The sequence below is a fragment of the Apium graveolens genome, chromosome 11 (assembly GCF_009905375.1).
Source record: "Apium graveolens cultivar Ventura chromosome 11, ASM990537v1, whole genome shotgun sequence".
Lineage (NCBI taxonomy): Eukaryota > Viridiplantae > Streptophyta > Magnoliopsida > Apiales > Apiaceae > Apium > Apium graveolens.
Genome location: NC_133657.1, coordinates 76480408 through 76501925, shown reverse-complemented (window position 1 = coordinate 76501925; position 21518 = coordinate 76480408). Strand labels below are relative to the sequence as shown.

Here is a 21518-nt window from a genome sequence, read left to right as displayed (position 1 = left end):
GCAAGGAATGGTGAAGCTTCCTGGATCTTTCAGTTTTGGTGGTAACTTTTGCTGCAGAACAGCGCTGCATTCTTCCGTAAGAGCAACGGTGTCAAGGTCATCCAGTTTCACCTTCCTTGAAAGAATACTCTTCATAAACTTCGCATAACTAGGCATTTGCTCCAGAGCCTCAGCGAAAGGTATATTGATGTGAAGTTTCTTGAACACCTCCAGAAACTTCCCGAACTGTCTATCCAGCTTTTGTTGCTGCAATCTTTTAGGAAAAGGTGGTGGAGGATAGAGCTGTTTCTCCCCAGTATTAGCCTCAGGCAGAGTGTGTTCAACAGTAGTCTTCCTTGGTTCCGCCACTTTCTCCTTTTGCTTAGATTCTTCATCTCTAATTTCAGCGTCTCCTTCCTTTGCCTTTTCAACATCAGCAACTTTTCCAGACCTTAAGGTATTAGCCTTGACTTGCTCTTTAGCTTCCTTCCTGCCTGGTACTTCCGTGTCACTGGGAAGGGTGCCAGGTTGACGATTGAGCACTGCATTGGCTAATTGATCGATTTGATTTTCCAAGGTCTTGATAGAAACCGCCTGACTCTTGCATAACAGCTTAAGTTCCTCAAAATCAGCACTAGTAGGTGCAGCTGTACTTCCCTGTTGAGGATATGATTGCCTTGTAGCATATTGCTGTGGTTGCTGGAATCCAGGTGGGTTAAACTGTTTACTCACTCCTTGCTGATATGGTGGCTGAATAGCATTCTGATTATTCCCCCAGCTGAAATTTGGATGATTTCTGTTGTTAGGATGATAGGTCGCTGGCACAGGCTGCTGTTGTCGCTGATAATTATTTACATACTGAACAGATTCGTTGACAAGAGAACACTGATCCGTAGCATGAGAACCTGCACAAAGCTCACAAACCATAGCTATTTGTTTAACTCCATATGTAGCCAGAGAATCAACCTTCATTGATAGCGCTTGGAGCTGGGCTGCAATAGCGGTGGCTGCATCAACTTCCAGAATACCTGCTACCTTGCCTGACGTCATCCTCTGAGTTGGGTTTTGATGCTCATTTGCAGCCATCGTCTCTATAAGATTATACGCCTCAGTATAGCTTTTAGCCCATAAGGCGCCTCCAGCTGCTGCATCGAGCATGGGCCGAGATTGGGCCCCCAAACCATTATAGAAACCCGTGATCACCATCCAATCCGGCATTCCATGATGTGGACATTTTCTCAACATTTCTTTGTAGCGTTCCCAAGCCTCGCACATAGATTCTATAGGTTGCTGCGCAAACTGAGTAAGAGCACTCCTCATAGCAGCAGTCTTTGCCATCGGATAAAACTTCACCAGAAACTTTTGCGCAAGATCTTGCCACGTAGTGATGGACCCAGCTGGTTCAGAATGTAACCAGTCTTTAGCCTTGTCCCTCAGTGAGAATGGGAAAAGCCTCAACTTGATAGCCTCATCAGTCACACCATTATACTTAAAAGTGCTGCAGATCTCGACAAAATTCCTTATATGCATGTTGGGGTCTTCAGTTGCCGCTCCTCCAAAAGAAACAAAATTCTGCACCATCTGAATAGTGCCCGACTTGATTTCAAAGGTGTTAGCTTGAATAGCCGGATGAAGGATGCTTGACTGAATGTCATCAATTTTAGGCCGAGAAAAATCCATAAGAGCTGGATCAGCTTGAACAATATGATCTCCCATGTTTACTGGTTCTTTCCGCTCAGTTCCTGAATCCGAATCCTCAAAATCTAACTTTCCGGAATATCAAGAACTTCGTCTATCTCCTCAGCTGTATCTAAAGTCCTCTTGCGAGCACGAGAACGAGTTTGCATAAACGCTTGCTAAAGTACCTGAAACACAACCGAAAACAATAATTAACTACTACGTCCTAATCACTGAGTCCTAATGACCAATGATGGTAAGTACATAAACTAAACAAATACGCCGAGTCCCCGGCAGCGGCGCCAAAAACTTGTTAGGGCGAAAACACGCGCTAATATTCACGCAAGTATACGCGTTCGCAAGTAATATAGAATACTTTCTAGTTCGTTCCCACAGAGACTCAGACTAAATTATTGTCTAATTAAACTCACTATCCAATGTATGATTACTTCTCAATGTTAAGACACTAACACTTAAGATTGTTTATTAAATATTAACTACAATTAACTACTTAATTAATCACTTACTTAACACTTCAAATTATCAATAATAAAACACTCATGAGATCACAACTTCATTACTACTTCCTTCAATAGTCATTGTTATTACCTTTAGCATGTGACAGTGATGATATTAATCGAATAACACGAAACTGATAAAAGCCAACTTTCATTGTACTAATACAATTCTACCAAACATCCACAATTAAGATAAAAATTGAATAGTCATCAATTATGTTGAGTTCCTATATGTCTACAGAAATTGACAACACAACGATTTAAGCACAAGTTATTCCTTTTGATTACATAGGGCAAATAAAACTGTTAGAGTTACCCACTAATCATGCACAACGTACATGAACCTATGCTAGCATGGCAAGTTCTAAATCTCAAGATCCACCGTCGCTTCACAAGAGATTAACACCCTATCTTATATGTTCGCGACGCACATAAGACGAATACGCACAACCAATACTAGATATCATACGATCATCACACACTAAAGTATTAAACAATTAACTAAAGAATTCCATAATAAATCCGTTGCAACCCCATGATCACGATTAGCCCATAATAGCACTTATCGTCATCATGGGTTCATATGAAATCATGATAAACAAACACAAGAAAATAATAACTAAACTAATTATATTAAAACAGAGTACGTCACAAGAGTAAATAAGTTCAAAGTAAGAAAACTAGCATCCAACGTTACAACGAAACAAGAATCACAAGAAAATATGCTTCCTCTTCGTTGCGGTGTGCTAAATCGGTCTTCTTCCTTATCTCCTTCGCTCTTTGCGTAAAAACACGATCTTCTTCAATCCAAACTTGTGAAAACATCTCAAATCTACTTATATAATAGTCCCATAAAACTCAGATTACATAGAAGTGGAAACCAAACAGAAGTAGAAGTCCTGAAATAATATATTTTTTCCCCGACCGTGCGCGGCCGCTCAGCATAGCTGAGCGGGCGCTCAGCTTGCTGCGCGGCCGCTCAGCAATGCTGAGCGGGCGCTCAGACCTCTACTGGAAAAAATCTGATTTTGCTCCATTTCTTCGCTGTAATCTGCCCGTTTCTTTCCTCTCGCAATGGTGAACACATGCCAAGGCTTATTCTTGATGATTCCTCCCCCAAAATACAACTAATACCCTGAAATGCATAAACACTAGAAAAACGCATCAAATACACAAAATACTTGATTTCAAGACACCAATTTAAGCCATTTTAAGACGCTCTAAGTGGTATAAAATGCCACTTATCACCATCTCACGTCCATGAGTCTTGAGCATACCATAAATTTCATCAAGAGTAGTTTCAGCAAAGTCATAGTTGACTCTTATGGTAGTAGACTTCAAATTCCAATTTTCAGGAAGAGCTAAAAGGAATTTTAGATTTGAATGTTCAAGATCATATTCCTTGTCCACCAGTGACAGATCATTCAAGAGTTTGGAAAACCTGTCATATAAATCAGTTAATGACTCATCAGCTTTTGAGTCAAAGTGCTCATACTCTTGTGTGAGTATAGTCTTCCTGTTCTTTTTGATTGCTTCAGTTCCCTGACATCTTGTCTCCAAAGCATCCCATATCTCCTTTGCAGTCTTACATCCAATTACCATGTTTGACATGACATTGTCAATTGCACTATGCAGCAGATGCCTTACCCTTGCATCCTTGATAATAGATGAGATGTCTTCAGTTGTGTAATCACCTTTCTCCTTTGGTATCATCTTTGCTGGTTGATCAGCAACTGCAACAGAAAGCTTGGTACGCTTATATGGTCCATCATTAATTCTATCAAGGTATTCAGGATCTGTGGCTTCCAGAAATATAGTCGTCTTTACCTTCCATATAGGATACTCAGATGCTCCCAGTATGGGAACCCTAATACTCTCATATCGACTGTGGGTTTGATTGTTTTGAGTATCTTGAGTTTTGGTGGGCTTATGTGGAGTTTGTGTTTCTTCAAACATGATTGTAAACTGGATCTCGTTGTTTGTATATCAACAGAAAGGCTCTGATACCTGTTAGTCCTTTAACAATATAGCAATAATTACAGAAGGGGAGTTGAATGGAATTCTTGAACCTTTTTCTCGAAATAAAAATGTTCAACTCGATTATAGATATAATATTTTGATTATCACAATGCGGAATAGAAACTTAATTGAATCAAAACATAAGTAATTAAAAACAAGAGTCTTTAAAAACTTTCTGGTGGATTTAAACAATTCCACCATATATATATATATTATATATCGAGAGGACTCTGTGTGCAAGAATGCTCACAGCTGCTTACAAATTGAATTGCTGAGAATACAGGGAAATGCTAAAGATTCTGCTTGCAAAGATTTTTCTATTTGTGTTTCTCAACTTTTTTCTATATGCTACGTTCTTGGTTTATATAATACCAAAATTACAAAGTCAAAAAGACTGAATAAATAAAAACTATCAGTCTTAAGCTTTGCTGCTTTTCATCCTCTATTACCCAGTTAATGGGCTTCCACAGTAGATTTGTATACATCTCGACGGCTGTGCTCAACTTTCACTGTTCAACTGCTGTTTGAATTCTTTATATGATCATCCGTTAGATTTTATGAACATCTGTTGGATATATGATCATCCGTCGACTTTCTGAACATCCGTTGATGGCTTCATTGATCATCCGTCGACTGCTATGCTAAAAATCCGTTGATAGTCATTTAATCATCCGTCGATGGCTTTGTTAATCATCCGTCGGTTGCTATTTTGGCACTTAACTTCATTTCACTTATGCAGAATTATAAGACATCATTTATATACAATTAATCAACCTATTCTGCATATCTAATTAAAGTCAACATGACTTAGGCTACTACAGAATCTATACAAAGATGTATACAGAACTGTGCTACAGACTTATTATTACATAAGCTACTCACTCGATGGATAATAAGTTAACATCCGTCGGGACTATAATGAGTTATCCGTCGGGACTATGATTCTTATCCGTCGAGTGCTACATTATTTCACTAAGTAAAATCCACTTAGATGTTTTATTTATGAAATTATCAAGTACACAACATATGCACAACAATCTCCCCCAATTTATGTCTACCGGAATTGTAGCCATAAATTAAGAGATACTTGATGATAACAAAACATCCTAAACACACAGCTTTAAAGATAAGTAGATAATACTGAAAGTGCTTCAATTAATCAAAATGTACAAGGTTTGGCTCACAATCATTTTCAAGATGCTCCTCTAGCCAGAGCAGATTTTTCTAGTTTCTTGAAGGTCTGGATCTTCTTCCAAGCTTTCTGTTGTTTTCATCAATCTGATTTTGGAGCTGCCTGTAGAATTCCAGTTCATCAGATTCCGAGAGATCTAGCTTTTCTTGCATTTCCAAGAGAGTCTCATTGCTAGAGATACTCAATTGGTCTTCTAATCTGAAGAATCTTCTCACACCTTTGTCATCTATGAACTCCATCAGCCAGTAGGGCCTTAGATGCACTCTTCTCCCTGTGTATGGGATGATTAGAGTCTTTGGGAGTGCATCTTTAGCTCTAATACTCCTTAGTTCTTCAATCTTCTTCAATACTAGTGTTCTTGCAGTTACATTGAACCCAAAGTTCTTCTTGAAGGATGAATAAACTTTAATCAGAACAACTTGGCTCTCTTGAAGAATCCTGTGAAGAGGCCACACAATCTCCTTTCCTTATTTGTACTTGAACACTAACCTTTCAGGTAGGTTCCTGTATGCATCAATTCCCCTCACTTCATCCAGTTCATCTAGATATAGGTTTAGATCTAAAAATTCTTTGATGTCACACAAGTACAAGTAGTCTCCCTTGTTGACTTTGGGTTGATCTTTAACTACTGACTTGGATTTGAGAGGTGACAACTTCACTTTCTTGACTGCCCTTGACTTTGTCCTTTTTAGCTTGCTCAGGATTGGTAAGCTGAAGTCAGGAATTGGTATGTTATCCCACTCTATTGGCTCATCCTTTGGCACAATAGGTTCACCATGAATATTCATGTAGGGATCCACTACCCTTATGTCTTCAAATACCACATAGGGCTTTGATGCTTGAGTTGTAGCTGGTGTGGGTTCCTTAGGAAATTGATCTTCCAATTCCTTGTCAACAATATCCAGTTTCCTTTTTGTTCTTCTAGCCAATTCCTTCTTCCTTGGGGATTTCTTCTGTTCTTCAATTTTCTTCTTTGATTCATCAGCTTCTGATGGTTGAGAGGGAATTTGTTGAGATGAATTCACAGCCTGTAGCTTGGCCAAGATAACAATCTGCTCTTTCTTTTGTTTAGTCTTCTTTGCATCTAGAGCAGCTTGCTTCTTTTCCTGCTTCAATCTGGCTTTTTCTTCTCTCTTTGCTTGAGCAAATTGTGGATGTCCAGCTACCACACAAATTTCCTTTCCATTTCTGAATATCTTAGCAATTCTCCCTTTTTAGGCTGAATCAACTGTATCTTTATAGAAGACAATTGACCTTGATAGAAGCTTCTTCTCATCAGACTTGGGTGTCTCATACACAGTGTCCAAGGGGTTCTTCAAAGATGATTTTGGATAATTTGCCTTTGGTTTAAGAATTGTTTCAGCCTTTGAAGACTTGATGCAGGAAGATTGTCCTATTTCCATATAATTCATGCTCATCTCATTCACACTTATTTGCTTGACTTGAGAGTGATGGATGGCTGACTTGACTGGCTCCTTGACAAGTTCAAACTTTTTATGTATCTCCTCATCAATTTTATTCCAGTTGATCAAACTCAACTTTCCTTTTTCAGCAACTTTCAAGTTTGCTGCTGCTGCTTGAATTAGATCTATACAATCTGCAACTGGTGGCTTGGAGACAGTAATTGAAGGTACAATTACTTTGCTGATTTGTACTTGAAATTTCTCCCCCTCACTTGGTCCTTTCTCCCCCTTACTTGATTCTCTCTCCCCCCTTTTTGTTATCATCAAGTGGAGGAGTAAGGCCTTGTGCTTTAGCCAGTTGCATGAGAAGATTTGTTTGAGTCTGTTGATTTTGAAGAAGGATAGCCACTGAATTCTCAATAACTTGAACTCTGTCTTCCAGCTTGGCCAGCTTCTTTTCAGAATCTGATTCTCTCCTCAATCTTAGCAATAGATCTTACATGGTACCATATGGCATGACTGAATCCAGCTTCTTAGAATTATAGATCTTCAAGTCAGCTATATCCTTTTTGAGTTCATCCACACTCAGATTATGTCTTAACTGTTGGATCTTCATGAGATGTAGAGAGTCTAGGTGAGCTTGACGAATAGCCTTGGTACCAGCATCTGAAGTTTTCTGAAGGGCCTTTTGAATAGTCATAACTTGCTTAACCAAGGATACACCAAATTGTCCTGGTGTAGATTCCTTTGTCCATGCCCATTCAGGTAAATCTGAAACAGAACTTGGACCTTCATCTCCCCCTAAGTTCATGCTTCCATCCAAAGAAACAGAGTCATCATCATTAGAATTTACTTCAAATTCTTCAGATGGTTCACCAGCTTGGGAAGGCATCCTATTGATAGCAGCTTTATCTCTTTGAAGAGATTCTGAGGTGTGTACTAAGTTCAAAGTCTGTTCTGCCTCCACATTGCCCTGAGCAGCCAACAATTGATAGGCAGTCACAGGATGAGTAAAAGTGTCAGCATCCAAGGAAATGTTATCAATTACAGCTTTGTAATGTTGCTGAAATTATCTTTCCTTTTCAGCATCATCCACAATCATTGACTCACTAGCAATGGCTGGATTCACCCTTATTTCTCCTGTACCTGCCTTTCTCTCATAATCTCTCTTTTGTTGCATCAGGGTCTCACCCTGACTCCCCACCCTCACACCCTCACCTTCACCTACTAAGGTGGGACTCCTCTCACTCACTTTTGTCAATCCTGAATAAATGGATTGCAGATTTTCACTCTTTTCCTCTCCTTTTTCCTGGGAGCAACCCAGCCTCTCACTCAATACACTCTCCTCTCTCAGTCCTAAGAGTGATTGTACAACCACTAAATCTTCTGCACTTGAAATAATTGAAGTTTGAAGTTGTGCAGAGATACTTGACGGATAAGTGATATCTGTCGAGTGAGTGGTAATGCTATCCGACGGATAACTGCTGTTAAGCTTATCCGTCGGGATACAATCACTACTCGACGGATGAACAATATCCATCGAGATAGTAGAAATGAATGAGGTGGGAAGAGAAACTATTGTTGACTCTGTGTTGATTGAAGATATTTGGGGCACAGATGTCACAATAGAATCTGAAAGAATTGGCAAGTGAGCCAACAAATCATCTAAAAGATGACGCTCACTTGCACTGGATTTTGGCTTCCCCAACAGAGTTAAAGAAGGGGAATCAGGAATTGAAGTGTTTATCATATCCACTTCCAGAGAGTTTGTTGGTGAGTAGGGTGTTTCAGATGCTTCTATTATTAGAGATTTTGGCTGTGACTCCACATTTATTGGAGCCACATCAAACTGGATTTGAGAGAGTGCAGGGACTGTATCTTTAGCACCAGTTTGCACTGTGTGTGTGCCCTGTGCATCCCCAGAGGTTTTAGATTTCTTTTTTCTTGTGTAAGTTTGGGGTGAGCTTGTGTCCCTAACCCTTTTGGCCTGTGCTCTTGGCTGAGAGCTATGTTCAATAACTGCATCCTTTTGGGAGGATGTAGCTAGAAGTGAGCTTTTGTCCTTTTTAAGCACTGCAGTTTGTTGGGAAACTGTAGTGTGGCTAGGCTGGGATTCACTCAACTTTCCAACCTTATTCTTGGGATTTCTTTGATGTTCACCCCTTCCCTCACCTAACTTACCCTCCTTCACACTCCTCTCTTTGGCTTTGGTGGATTTTTCAACTAGTACCTTTTGAGAGATACTAGAGGGAATTTTCTTTGATTTGGATTTAGAAATTACAGTAGTTTTGGCAGCTTTTGTAGGCAACTGTTTGGTCATTGTCACAGTTGCCATAGTTATTCCTGAACTCAAATAAATAGAGGAGGTTGAAATAGTTGTAGGGATGGATGAACTTACCTCACTTACCTGAGGTGTCTACATTACAGGAAAATAGAACATTGGCACATCCCTGTAATGGTTGGCTATGTTCAAATCTGCAATGAGTCTTCTCTCTTGAACCCAACAAGCCAGTTTGTTGTTTGGGTTCTCAAGCACAATTTCTTGACATAGATGGTTAGCCAATAACATGAAAAATCTAGCATAATACACATTCTTTCCTCTTTTAGCTAACTCACCTAGTTTAAAACCTAACTCAATCAAGACAAGGTCACTGAAATTGTAAAATTTATCTGTGACTAGCATGTATAGCATGTTAAGCATGGAAATGTTTACAGAATCAAAATTACTGACTTTTCCAGAGAAAACCTTAGTAACTACATCACACAAACTCCACTCCTTCCTAAGACCCATTCTTCTTATATCACTCAGTTTAGAAGTAGGAAGTGCATAATGCATGGAATTAAGTATATTGATAATATCAGTGTCAGTGTGTGGTGAAGTCACATTATTATCAGGAATTTTGAAATATGCTTTTATCACATCACTATTGATACATAATTCATTACCTTTGATGGTTAGAGTGATGGTCTTATCAGTAGAGTTGTAGATTGCAGTGGTCCACATCTCTTCGGCAACTTCACAGAAGATTGTGGGCGATTCCAGCATGGCGTAATTTAGCTTGCAGTTCTTCACAAAGTCCATCATTTTGTGATAGTCCTCTGATTGCTGAATACCCTTATTGACCAAAGCAGTGAAGTTGTTCTTCTCATAAATGAACCCAGTTTGAGACATAATCTTTACTACAGGTGCCATTGTTAGAGAATGAAAGCTTGAAGAGAGAAAGAGAAGATTTGCTTGAGAGAGAATGCAATAAAAGCATATGAATTTGAGAATGATAAAAGAAAATAATTGGAATGAAATAAGCTTTTATACTATCTCAAAAATAATTGACAAAAATAATAAAGAAAAGTAAATTAACCAATAGAAATTGCCTAAAATAGTCGTTTAAAAATAAACTGTAAAAATTCCACCCATTATCCGTCGTGTAATGCTTACAAACTGTAAGTATACTCGATGGATAATGTTCAGGGAATTAACGATTGAGATTTAGACAATTTGACGGATGAGGATAAATTGATATCCGTCGAGTCATAAAGTATTCCAGAAAAGTAATTGACTTTTATTAGCAAGTAGTATATCGACGGATGACTAAACTCGATGGATAAGGATCATCCGTCGAGATGCAAATTTTGACTTAGCAAAAATCTCATCCATGACTTAAAAATCAACTAAATTTCTGGCTACATTACAACTTGCAAAATAATTCAGACAAATTTAAGCGTAATTAAGCATACCTAACTCACTTACCAACCTTAAAAAGGTGGATTCATCCAGTGGTTTGGTAAAGATATCTGCAAGTTGCTTCTCACTTGGAACAAAATTTAATTCCACAGTACCATTCATCACATGTTCCCTTATGAAATGATACTTGATGTCTATGTGCTTTGTCCTTGAATGTTGCACTGGATTTTCAGTGATGGCAATTGCACTTGTGTTATCACAGAAAATAGGAATCCTCTCAACTTGCAAACCATAGTCTAGCAATTAATTTTTCACCCATAAAATCTGTGCACAGCAACTGCCAACAACAATATATTCAGCTTCAGCTGTAGAAGTAGAAACTGAATTTTGCTTTTTACTGAACCAGGACACAAGCTTGTTTCCTAGAAATTGACAAGTTCCTGTTGTGCTTTTTCTGTCAATTCTGCAACCTGCATAATCCACATCTAAATAACTAGTTAGATCAAAACCAGAATCTCTAGGATATCAAATGCCAAGTTTTGGTGTTCCCTTGAGATATCTGAAAATTTTCTTAATAGCTATCAAGTGAGACTCTCTAGGATCAGCCTGAAATCTAGCACATAAACATGTAGCAAATATAATATCTGGCCTACTAGCTGTTAAGTACAGAAGTTAGCCAACCATGCCTCTATAGCTTGAAATATCCACAGACTTTTCAGTAGTGTTTAGTTCAAGCTTAGTTGCAGTGGCCATGGGAGTTTTTGCAGATGTGCAATCCATTAGATCAAACTTCTTTAAAAGGTCAAAAATATATTTAGTTTGACTAATAAATATTCCATCACTAACTTGCTTAACTTGTAAACCAAGAAAGTAAGTTAGTTCTCCCATCATACTCATTTCATACTTACTTTGCATCAGTTTGGCAAACTTTTTACAAAGTTTCTCATCTGTAGAGCCAAAGATAATATCATCTACATAAATTTGAACAAGTATGCTAGAGCCATTAACATTTCTGAAAAATAAAGTTTTATCTACAGTACCTCTTGTGAAGTGATTTTCCAAAAGGAACTTTGATAAAGTGTCATACCAGGATCTAGGTGCTTGCTTCAGTCCATAAAGTGCTTTCAGTAGATAATAGACATACTCTGGAAAATTTGGATCTTCAAAGCCAGGAGGTTGACTAACATACACTTCTTCCTCCAAATCTCCATTCAGAAAGGCACTTTTGACATCCATTTGATAGACCTTGAAATTGGCATGGGCTGCATAGGCTAAGAAGATTCTGATGGCTTCAAGTCTTGCAACAGGAGCAAAAGTTTCATCAAAATCTATTCCTTCTTGCTGGCAATAGCCTTTACCAACCAATCTGGCTTTGTTCCTTACTACTATGTCATTTTCATCCATCTTATTTCTGAATACCCATTTGGTGTCTATTGGATTCTTTCCTTTAGGCTTGGATACCAGCTTCCACACTTTATTCCTTTGAAATTGGTTTAGCTCCTCCTGCATAGCTAAAATCCAATCAGGATCTAACAAGGCTTCTTCTACCTTCATTGGTTCTTCCTTTGACAGAAAGCTGCTGTATAGACATTCTTCTTGAGTTGCTCTCCTGGTTTGAACTCTAGAAGAAACATCACCAATAATCAGTTCAAAGGGGTGATCTTTTGTCCATTTCCTTGGTTGAGGTATATTAGCTCTAGATGAAGAGACCTCAATGTTGTCTTGATGTGTGATTGAGTTTTGATTGCTAGAAACTCCCCCTGAGTTTATGGATCTTTGATTTGAGAAATGGGTACTTTCTATGGGTGATCTGCCTTGACTTCCTGCTCCTTTTGATAACCCTACGGATGGTGAATCTTGAGTACCGACGGATGATGCAGGTTGTCTACCGACGGATAACACAGATTGCCTTCCGACGGATGAAGCATTTTGCAACTCGACGGATGTTGAGTTTTGTGCTTCATTGGTGGTAGATTTGGCTGCATTATCCTTATACACTGTTTCTTGATCACTTTCATCATCATTTCCATCACTGACCATCTCAACATTGTCGAATTTGAGGCTCTCATGGTAATCTCCAACTTTCAGTCCTTCAATCTTTTTATCATCAAACACAACATGTACAGATTCCACAATAATGTTGGTTCTTAGATTGTAGACTCTATATGCTTTACCAGCAACATATCTAACAAAAATTCCTTCATCTGCTTTAGCATCAAACTTCCCATTTTGATCAGTTTGATTTCTCAGAATATAGCATTTACAGCCAAAGACATGAAGAAAGTTTAGAGTTGGCTTCTTGTTCTTGAACAATTGATAAGGAGTCATGCATCTTGCTTGATTAATCAGAAAAATGTTCTGAGTGTAACATGCAGTATTTACAGCTTCAGCCCAGAAATATGTTGGTAATTTTGATTCTTCAAGCATTGTCCTTGTAGCTTTAATAAGTGATCTGTTCTTCCTTTCCACTACTCCATTCTGTTGTGGAGTCCTTGCTGCTGAGAACTCATGCAGAATCCCATTTTCCTCACAAAATGCTCTCATGACAGAATTCTTGTACTCAGTTCCATTGTCACTCCTGATTCTTCTAACTTTGAAATCAGGATGATTGTTGACTTGCCTTATGTGATTGATGATGATTTCACTAGCCTCATCTTTAAAATTTAAGAAATATGTCCAAGAGAACTTTGAGAAATCATCTACAATTACTAGGAAAAATCTTTTTCTTGAGATTGACAATACATTGACTGGTCCAAACAGATCCATGTGAAGCAGTTGCAAAGGCTCTTCAATTGTTGAATCAAGTTTCTTCCTGAATGATGCTTTCATCTGCTTCCCTTTTTGGCAGGCATCACACAGTCCATCCTTTGTAAACTCCACTAGAGGAATGCCTCTTACTAGTTCTTTCTTTACCAGCTCATTCATGGTCTTGAAGTTCAAAAGGGATAGCTTCTTGTGTCATAGCCAACTTTCATCCTGACTTGCATTACTGAGAAGACAAGTTATAGATTTTGCTTTAGTTGAGTTGAAAACAGCTAGGTACACATTTCCTCTTCTCACACCAATAAGAACCACTTTGTTGCTTTGATTATTAGTCACAACACAGGCTTCTTTGTTGAAGGTTACTGAATTGGCTTTGTCACAAAGCTGGCTGATACTCAACAGATTGTGTTTAAGACCATCCACTAAGGCTACCTCCTCTATGATGACATTGTCCTTTGAAATCAAGCCATATCCCACAGTATAACCCTTGTTGTCATCTCCAAAAGTAATACTTGGGCCAACTCTCTCCTTAAACTCTGTGAGCAGGGTAGAATCACCAGCATGTGTCTTGAACAACCACTATCCAAGCACCAAAGATTCCTTCTGTTTCCCTGCACACATCAAAATCAAATCAAGTTGATTTTGGTACCCAAGTTTCTTTGGGTCCTGCCTTGTTAGCTTTCTTCTTCTGTTTCTTAGGTCTTAACTCATTTGACTTAGGAATTTCAGATTCTTCCTTAGTCATTTGGGTTGGGCCTTTGAAACCTTTTAATGCAACAGAATTCGCATGCATATTATGGCTAACAGGAAATGGCATGCTTGGTGTAAACATGTTATTCCAGTAAGGCATGCTAAATGGCATTTGAGGCATACTGTATGCAACATAATATGGATTAGGTGCAAATGGCATATTAGCAAACTGTGCATTCATATTCTGTGTAGGCATAGCATTAACAGGCATGGGAGGCATGACATTTATGTTAGGAAATTGAGACTGAACAGACATGGGAGTAGGCATGGCAGATTTGCAATTAACAGACAAATGATTTACACTACCACACTTGACACATATTTTTCTAGGAGCATATTTATCAGGTGTGTAGTTATTGTGTTTGTTAATCCCTACTTTACCATTCCTATTGTTTTTCCTTTTAGTCTCTATTTTTACCTCAATTTTCTCAAGATTGTCACTCAACTGTTTGACAGTCATGTGACCAACATTAGCCTTTCTCCCTTTCTTAACTTGGCTTGACTCTCCTGAAATAAAGTTCTTGGAAATAGACCCATACTTCTCATTTAGCTTGATTAGTTTGGCTTTGCTAATGGGCTTGCTCACAGCCGACGGATGAGGATTTTCATCTTTCGACGTCTAACACTTTTTGTTATCCGGCGGATAGTCCTCATCATCCGTCGAGTCTACATCTGTCAGCAAACCATCTACCAAATTAGGTTCTAGTTTCTCTTTATTCTTTTTCCAGGCTTCATCACAAAAAGACTCAATTCCTTGAACTTTGGTGATTTGAGCATGGACATCCCTGGATGTTTTCCATGCTTTAATCACCTCTTGTTCACGCTCGAGCTGCTTCTTTAAAATCTCTTCCTTTTTTAAGGACTCAGTTAATTTCTCCTTAGCAATCTTACACTCAATTCTTAATTTCTCAAAATCAATAAACTGAGACTCAAGCACATTATTCCTCTCACTTAAAAATAAGTTGTTTTCTTTGATTTTAGCATTTTCTTTAGTAAGAGACTTAAGTGTAACATTCAAATGATATAATTCTGTAGACATGTCATTTATGGCATCATTACACTCAGCTTTAGATAAATGTGCAAGGTTTGTAGTAATTACCTGATTGCTTGAGGAACTTGTCTCTGTTTCATCAGACCTGGCCATTAGGGCTAGATTGACATAGCTGACATCCTCATCTTCATCCAAACCATCTGCTGCCCAGTCATTCTCTTGTGTAATAAAAGCCCTTTCCTTTTGTTTGAGTAGATCAAAGTATTTTTGCTTATAAACCACAGACTCAAACCTTTTCTTACTGGAATCTGACTTTCTACATTCGTTTGCAAAATGCCCTGCCAAGCCATATTTGAAACATTTGAATTTTGACTTATCCACCATGTTTCTATTTGGCTTGGCTGCTCCAAAGTTCTTTTTGAACTTGAGCTTGGCAAATCTCCTGAAAAGAAATGCTAGGTGCTCATCAATGTCCTCCATGTCATCTTGTCTCAATGAATCTTCACTTTCTGCTGCAAGCCCCTTGCCCTTATTCTCACAGACCTTTGAAGTTGATTCTACAGCTTCCATCTTCACTTCCTTCTCCTTTTCCAAATCAGCAACTAGTGCAATGGATCCTCCTTTCTTCTTTCCTCTCTCCATCCTTTCATCCTGCTCTATCTCAAGCTCATAGGTCTTCAGGATGCCATACAGTCTCTCCAAAGTGAACTCCTTATAATCTTGTGAGTTTCTCAATGAGACTGTCATTGGTTTCCATTCCTTTGGAAGAGATCTGAGAAATTTCAGATTGAAGTCTTTAGTCTGATAGACTCTTCCATGCAACTTAAGAGCATTTAGTAGTTTTTGAAATCTACTAAAAATGTCAGTGAGTGACTCACTTTCCTCATTGTGAAAATGCTCATATTGCTGAATCAAGAGCTGCATTTTATTTTCTCTAACTTGCTCAGTGCCATCACAAATTATCTGTATAGTATCCCAGACTTCCTTGGCAGTTTTGTAGTTGATAATGTTATCAAACATGTCTGCATCAACTCCATTGAACAGAATATTCATGGCCTTTTTATCCTTCCTGACTTGTTCAATGTCAGGATCAGACCATTCGTGCCTTGTCTTTGGAACATATGGCTCGTTTCCTGTTGCAGCTCTCATTGGAACGTGAGGGCCTCTTTCTATGCAGTCCACATAGGCCTCATCTTGTGAAAGCATATGAAAATGCATCTTTACCTTCCAATGATGGTAATTATCTTTATCTAGAAAATGAATCTTGACTCCAACGTCTTTCTTGTTCATCTTACTGAATTGTTTTGATCTTTAAACTCTTTGTAGATTAAGAGCTTGCTCTGATACCAATTGTTAGTCCTTTAACAATATAGCAAGAATTACAGAAGGGGGGTTGAATGGAATTCTTGAACCTTTTTCTCGAAATAAAAATGTTCAACTCGAATATAGATATAATGTTTTGATTAGCACAATGCGGAATAGAAACTTAATTGAATCAAAACATAAGTAATTAAAAATAAGAGTCTTTAAAAACTTTCTGGTGGATTTAAACAATTCCACCAGAGATATATATATTATATATCAAGAGGACTCTGTGTGCAAGAATGCTCACAGCTGCTTACAAATTGAATTGCTGAGAATACAGGGAAATGCTAAAGATTCTGCTTGCAAAGATTTCTCTATTTGTGTTTCTCAACTTTTTTCTATTTGCTACGTTCTTGGTTTATATAATACCAAAATTACAAAGTCAAAAAGACTGAATAAATATAAAAACTATCAGTCTTAAGCTTTGCTGCTTTTCGTCCTCTATTACCCAGTTAATGGGCTTCCATAGTAGATTTGTATACATCTCGACGGCTGTGCTCAGCTTTCACTGTTCAACTGCTGTTTGAATTCTTTATATGATCATCCGTTGGATTTTATGAACATCTATTGGATATATGATCATTCGTCGACTTTCTGAACATCCGTTGATGACTTCATTGATCATCCGTCGACTGCTATGCTAAACATCCGTTGATAGTCATTTGATCATCCGTCGATGGCTTTGTTAATCATCCGTCGGTAGCTATTTTGGCACTTGACTTCATTTCACTTATGCAGAATTACAAGACATCATTTATATACAATTAATCAACCTATTCTGCATATATAATTAAAGTCAACATGACTTAGGCTACTACAGAATCTATACAAAGATGTATACAGAACTGTGCTACAGACTTATTATTACATAAGCTACTCACTCGATGGATAATAAGTTAACATCCGTCGGGACTATAATGAGTTATCCGTCGGGACTATAATTCTTATCCATCGAGTGCTACATTATTTCACTAAGTAAAATCCACTTAGATGTTTTGTTTATGAAATCATCAAGTACACAACATATGCACAACAATACCACTTGTTAGGTGACACAATACTATAGAAGGGGTTGAATATAGTATTTATACAATCAAATCGATTTAGAACACAAGTATGTAACATTAATCAAGTTTATTCAATATAATAAGCTCTGTTACAAAGTAGGTTAAACTACTATCTCAGTGATGAACAATATCATTAAGAGCTGCTAGGTTACAATGTATAATCTTTCTCGTGAATGATAACACTTATAGTGTAAATCCTAAGATGTGTTTATATAGTACACAATTACAAGATATCTTCTAATTGATATGGAATATAATTCTGTCTCCTAAAATATATCAATCAGATATTATCTTCTACAAGTCTTCTAGCTGTCCAACTCTCCATGCATATCTTCTATTGTTTTAGTCCAGATCATCTCCTGTAAATCAGCTGCATTCCTTATCTGAAGTACCCGCACTTAAGTCCTGATATAAATCCTGATGGCCTTAAGTTCTGATATAAGTTCTGACTTCAATAAGTTCTGATTTCCAGTAAGTCCTGATATTAAGTTCTGAAACTAAACACAACAGATTAGACATGACATCTCAAATATATCTAACAACAACATTATTGGTAGATAATGTAGTGGTTTGAGATGCAGGTCCAGTTGACCTTGTACGAGGAGGAAAGCCGATCAAGTGATAACATATTTCATTTGTGTGATTTGTACCATGACAATACATGCATTCAAGATTTCCTTTCTTGGAAAGGTCTTCTAGAACCATTGAAGGTGCCAGAGTCAAATCGCTTAGTATTAGCATGAGATTTGTTAAACCTATTTGAGAATCCAGAGGTATGAGCTGCCAAAGCAACCGAGTCAACAGTTGAGGATACAGTAGCAAAGCTTCGTTGACGTTCTACTTGTTGGAGTTAAGCCAAAACCTGAGTTATGCGAGGCATAGGGCTCATCATAAGAAGTTGGGCTATGATGTTGGTATAGTTCTCATTGAGCCCCATTAAGAATTGTGTAACTTTCATAACCTCTTCATGTTGATCAATATCTGCTTTAGCCTTACAAGTGCAGGCACACACATATTTGGGAACTTGAGCCACATTATTGAGATCATCAGTAAGTTGCTTGAATTTGGTGTAATATGCTGAAATAGAAAGAGTTTCTTGTGTAAGATCGGAGATAGCACGTTTCAATTCAAAGATGTGCGGTCCATTGTTATGTGCAAATCTTGTATGCAGATTAGTCCAAACATCTACAGCTAAACTGACATAAACCAGACTGGATCGAATCTCAGGCGATAAAGAGTTCAAGATCCAAGTAATGATCATATCATTACATCTTTGCCAATGATCAAAGTAATCAGATGTAACATCTGGTGCCTTAAACTTTCCAGTGACAAGCCCTAGTTTATTTTTAGCAGACAGCGCAAGAGACATATACCGCCTCGCAGAAACAAGAACTTGACCAGGATGATCCGACGGATGTAAGTATAATGGATGAGAACTCTCAAGGGTAATGGATTTGAAGGATGCATCAAGACTAATATACGAATTTTCTTGAGAGGATGTGATAGTGTCATCACAGTTGGTTGTAGGATTAGGTAAACTAGTAGATGCCACGAAGATGTTTGATAAAATGTCGCAGAGAAATTGACCCTCAAAATTGTATGAATATGTATGTATATCACTCAACACTCAACAAACAGATGATCAAGATTCATAAACAGATCAACAAACAGATGATCAAGATCAGAATTGATCACAAATCAACAAGCTTGTACGCTGAAACTGAATTATATAAGATTTCATCAACAACAAAGAAGATTGTTGGAAATAATAATTCAAAATTATTTGAATTGTTTTTTGGATTAATTTTGATTAGGTTGTTAGAAATAGAGTTTAATTATTTATTAGATAATGTAGTTTTTGAATTATAGATAAAGTTAGGGTTACCTATGTATTAGGTGTATTGGTTAAATGTACACCTATATAAAGAGGAGGATTACAGTGTATTTTAATAGAAGTATGGCATCGGATAATAAAAATTTAGTTTTGTTTTAGTTTACTTTTTAGAATAATTTTTATCAGTTATAATTTATTTATAAAAATCTAACATGGTATCCGAGCTATGTTCGATTGAGTAACTGGGCGTCAAAAAATTGCTGCGTATAGATGAAGAAATGGAAGGCAAGGATGGTACTGTTAAGAAGAATGTGTCTCAAGGTGTTACAAAAATAGATGTAGTATTGGTAGAGATTCATGAAGAATGATATGTGTGTCTTGGGGCTTAAAAAAAATATTTTTTTTGAGTTATTGGTGATTATGCACCATAAAGAAATGTGGAGAGAAGGGCTCCCAAATGAAACTGTGGAGAGAAGGGCTCCCGAAAGAAATTGTGGAGAGAAGGGCTCTACAATAATGGTGGAGGTAATGGGAAGTACATCACTGGTCAAGCAATTTAAAAATTTTGAATTAAGAGGGAGTGTTGGAAATAATAATTCAAAATTATTTGAATTGTTTTTTGGATTGATTTTGATTAGGTTGGTAGAAATGGAGTTTAAATATTTATTAGATAATGTAGTTTTTGAATTATAGATAAAGTTAGGGTTACCTATTTATTAGGTGTATTGGTTAAATGTACACCTATATAAAGATGGGGATTACACTGTATTTTAATAGAAATATGGCATCAAATAATAAAAATAAGTTTTGTTTTAGTTTACTTTTTAGAATACTTTTTATCGGTTATCATTTATTTATAAAAATCTAACAAGGATGAGAAGAAAATATTACCAGAAAGTGACGAAGATTCAATGGAAAATCATCAAGGAACAACAAGAAAAGTATGAATCCGACTTATCAAGTCATGAATTTAGGATCCACAATCAATCGATACAAAGCTTCAGTGATGTGAGTTGAGAATTGATGGCGAAAACGAAGATACAGAGACTCAGGGCTCTAATTCCATGTAGAAATGCTAAAGAAGATAAAAGTATGATTTGATTATTCTCAACTAACTATACAGAGATGAGAGATGATACAATATATACAGGAAATGAGATCTACTGTGCTAACAAACTTTCCCTCCGGTTGACTCACTTGAACAAGTATATTTACATTTGTACCTTTACTATTGCTAACACTATCCTGTAACTCACTATATTGGTCAATAAAATTGCACCATTCCTCTTTTATAAGTGACGCCTCATCCCACGAAAATAAGTTATCATCACTCACTCTCAATACACACATCACGACAACATACTCCTTCAAAACACGTCTTATAAGAGTTAGGGATCCTCTGTATTCTTCTATAATAAAGTTTTGAGACTTAAACAAAAGATCTTCAGGTAAAGATAAGATTGTTTCTCGAAATTTCTCACAACTTAAATCCAAAGATACGATTCTACGATCATATATCCTGGAATATTCTACAAAATATGCACAGCCATTTACCAACTTGGTCATTAAAGATCGGTGTATGATACTAGAAATATTTGTAATTAAATAATAGATACAAACATAGTATCTACCTGAGAACAATACAAGCTTGAGCACCGTGTAATTATTATCGTGGTACCCAAAATAAATGTGTACTTTGTTCATACTCAATTTTATTGATGGAGGGAGTGTTGTGCTAAAGATAGGATTCCATAAAAGTATTTAGAGTGTAATGCTGCATAATCTTTGATCGAAGACAAACAAAATAATCCGTCACAAATCTCATAACACTTATAATTTTCACCAAATGTATTAGAAAAAAGATCCCAAATGTTATTGTCTGGGTTAAATAATCCTCAATATAATTTTTAAATTGTTGGCCCAAGTGTCACTTTATAATAAGATTTCGTTTTGCGTTTTCAACTTAAACAACAAACGCAACTTCGGTTGTTGTTTTCTAACTTTTTTTTTATTTATTTTAACTTAATTCATTACTTCAAGTCACGTTTGAAGACCCTAAATAACACTTGATGTTACGTTTTTAACAATAAAACACAACTTGAAAATACTTTTTCAATTATTTTTAATTAATATTTTATTTTTCATATCTTTTTGTTGGCTTTCAAAAACATCAAAATTTAAAATTAATTTTTTAAAATTCAAGTGTGGGCCCCTATTTCATTATTTTTAATTTTGTAGGGTTCAATAATCCCCTTTTGGGTTTAGAAATATTTAAAAA

The 21518-nt window shown here is 37.0% G+C and overlaps 1 protein-coding gene and 1 non-coding gene across 2 annotated transcripts in view; one reads left to right on the top strand and one right to left on the bottom strand.

Moving 5' to 3' along the window:
- LOC141695615 (uncharacterized) overlaps window positions 1-18775 on the bottom strand; it is a 43741-nt gene extending 24966 nt beyond the window's left edge. The window contains exons 1-2 of the mRNA XM_074499849.1: window positions 18269-18775; window positions 18057-18186 (exon numbers count right to left, since the gene is read on the bottom strand). Coding sequence (XP_074355950.1) covers window positions 18057-18186; window positions 18269-18775 — 637 coding nt within the window. The remainder of the gene's footprint in view (window positions 1-18056; window positions 18187-18268) is intronic.
- On the top strand, window positions 1196-1302 carry LOC141698932 (small nucleolar RNA R71). Its single transcript, XR_012565428.1, has one exon. It is a non-coding gene; the product is annotated as a small nucleolar RNA R71 (small nucleolar RNA).
- Window positions 18776-21518: the final 2743 nt, after the last annotated feature.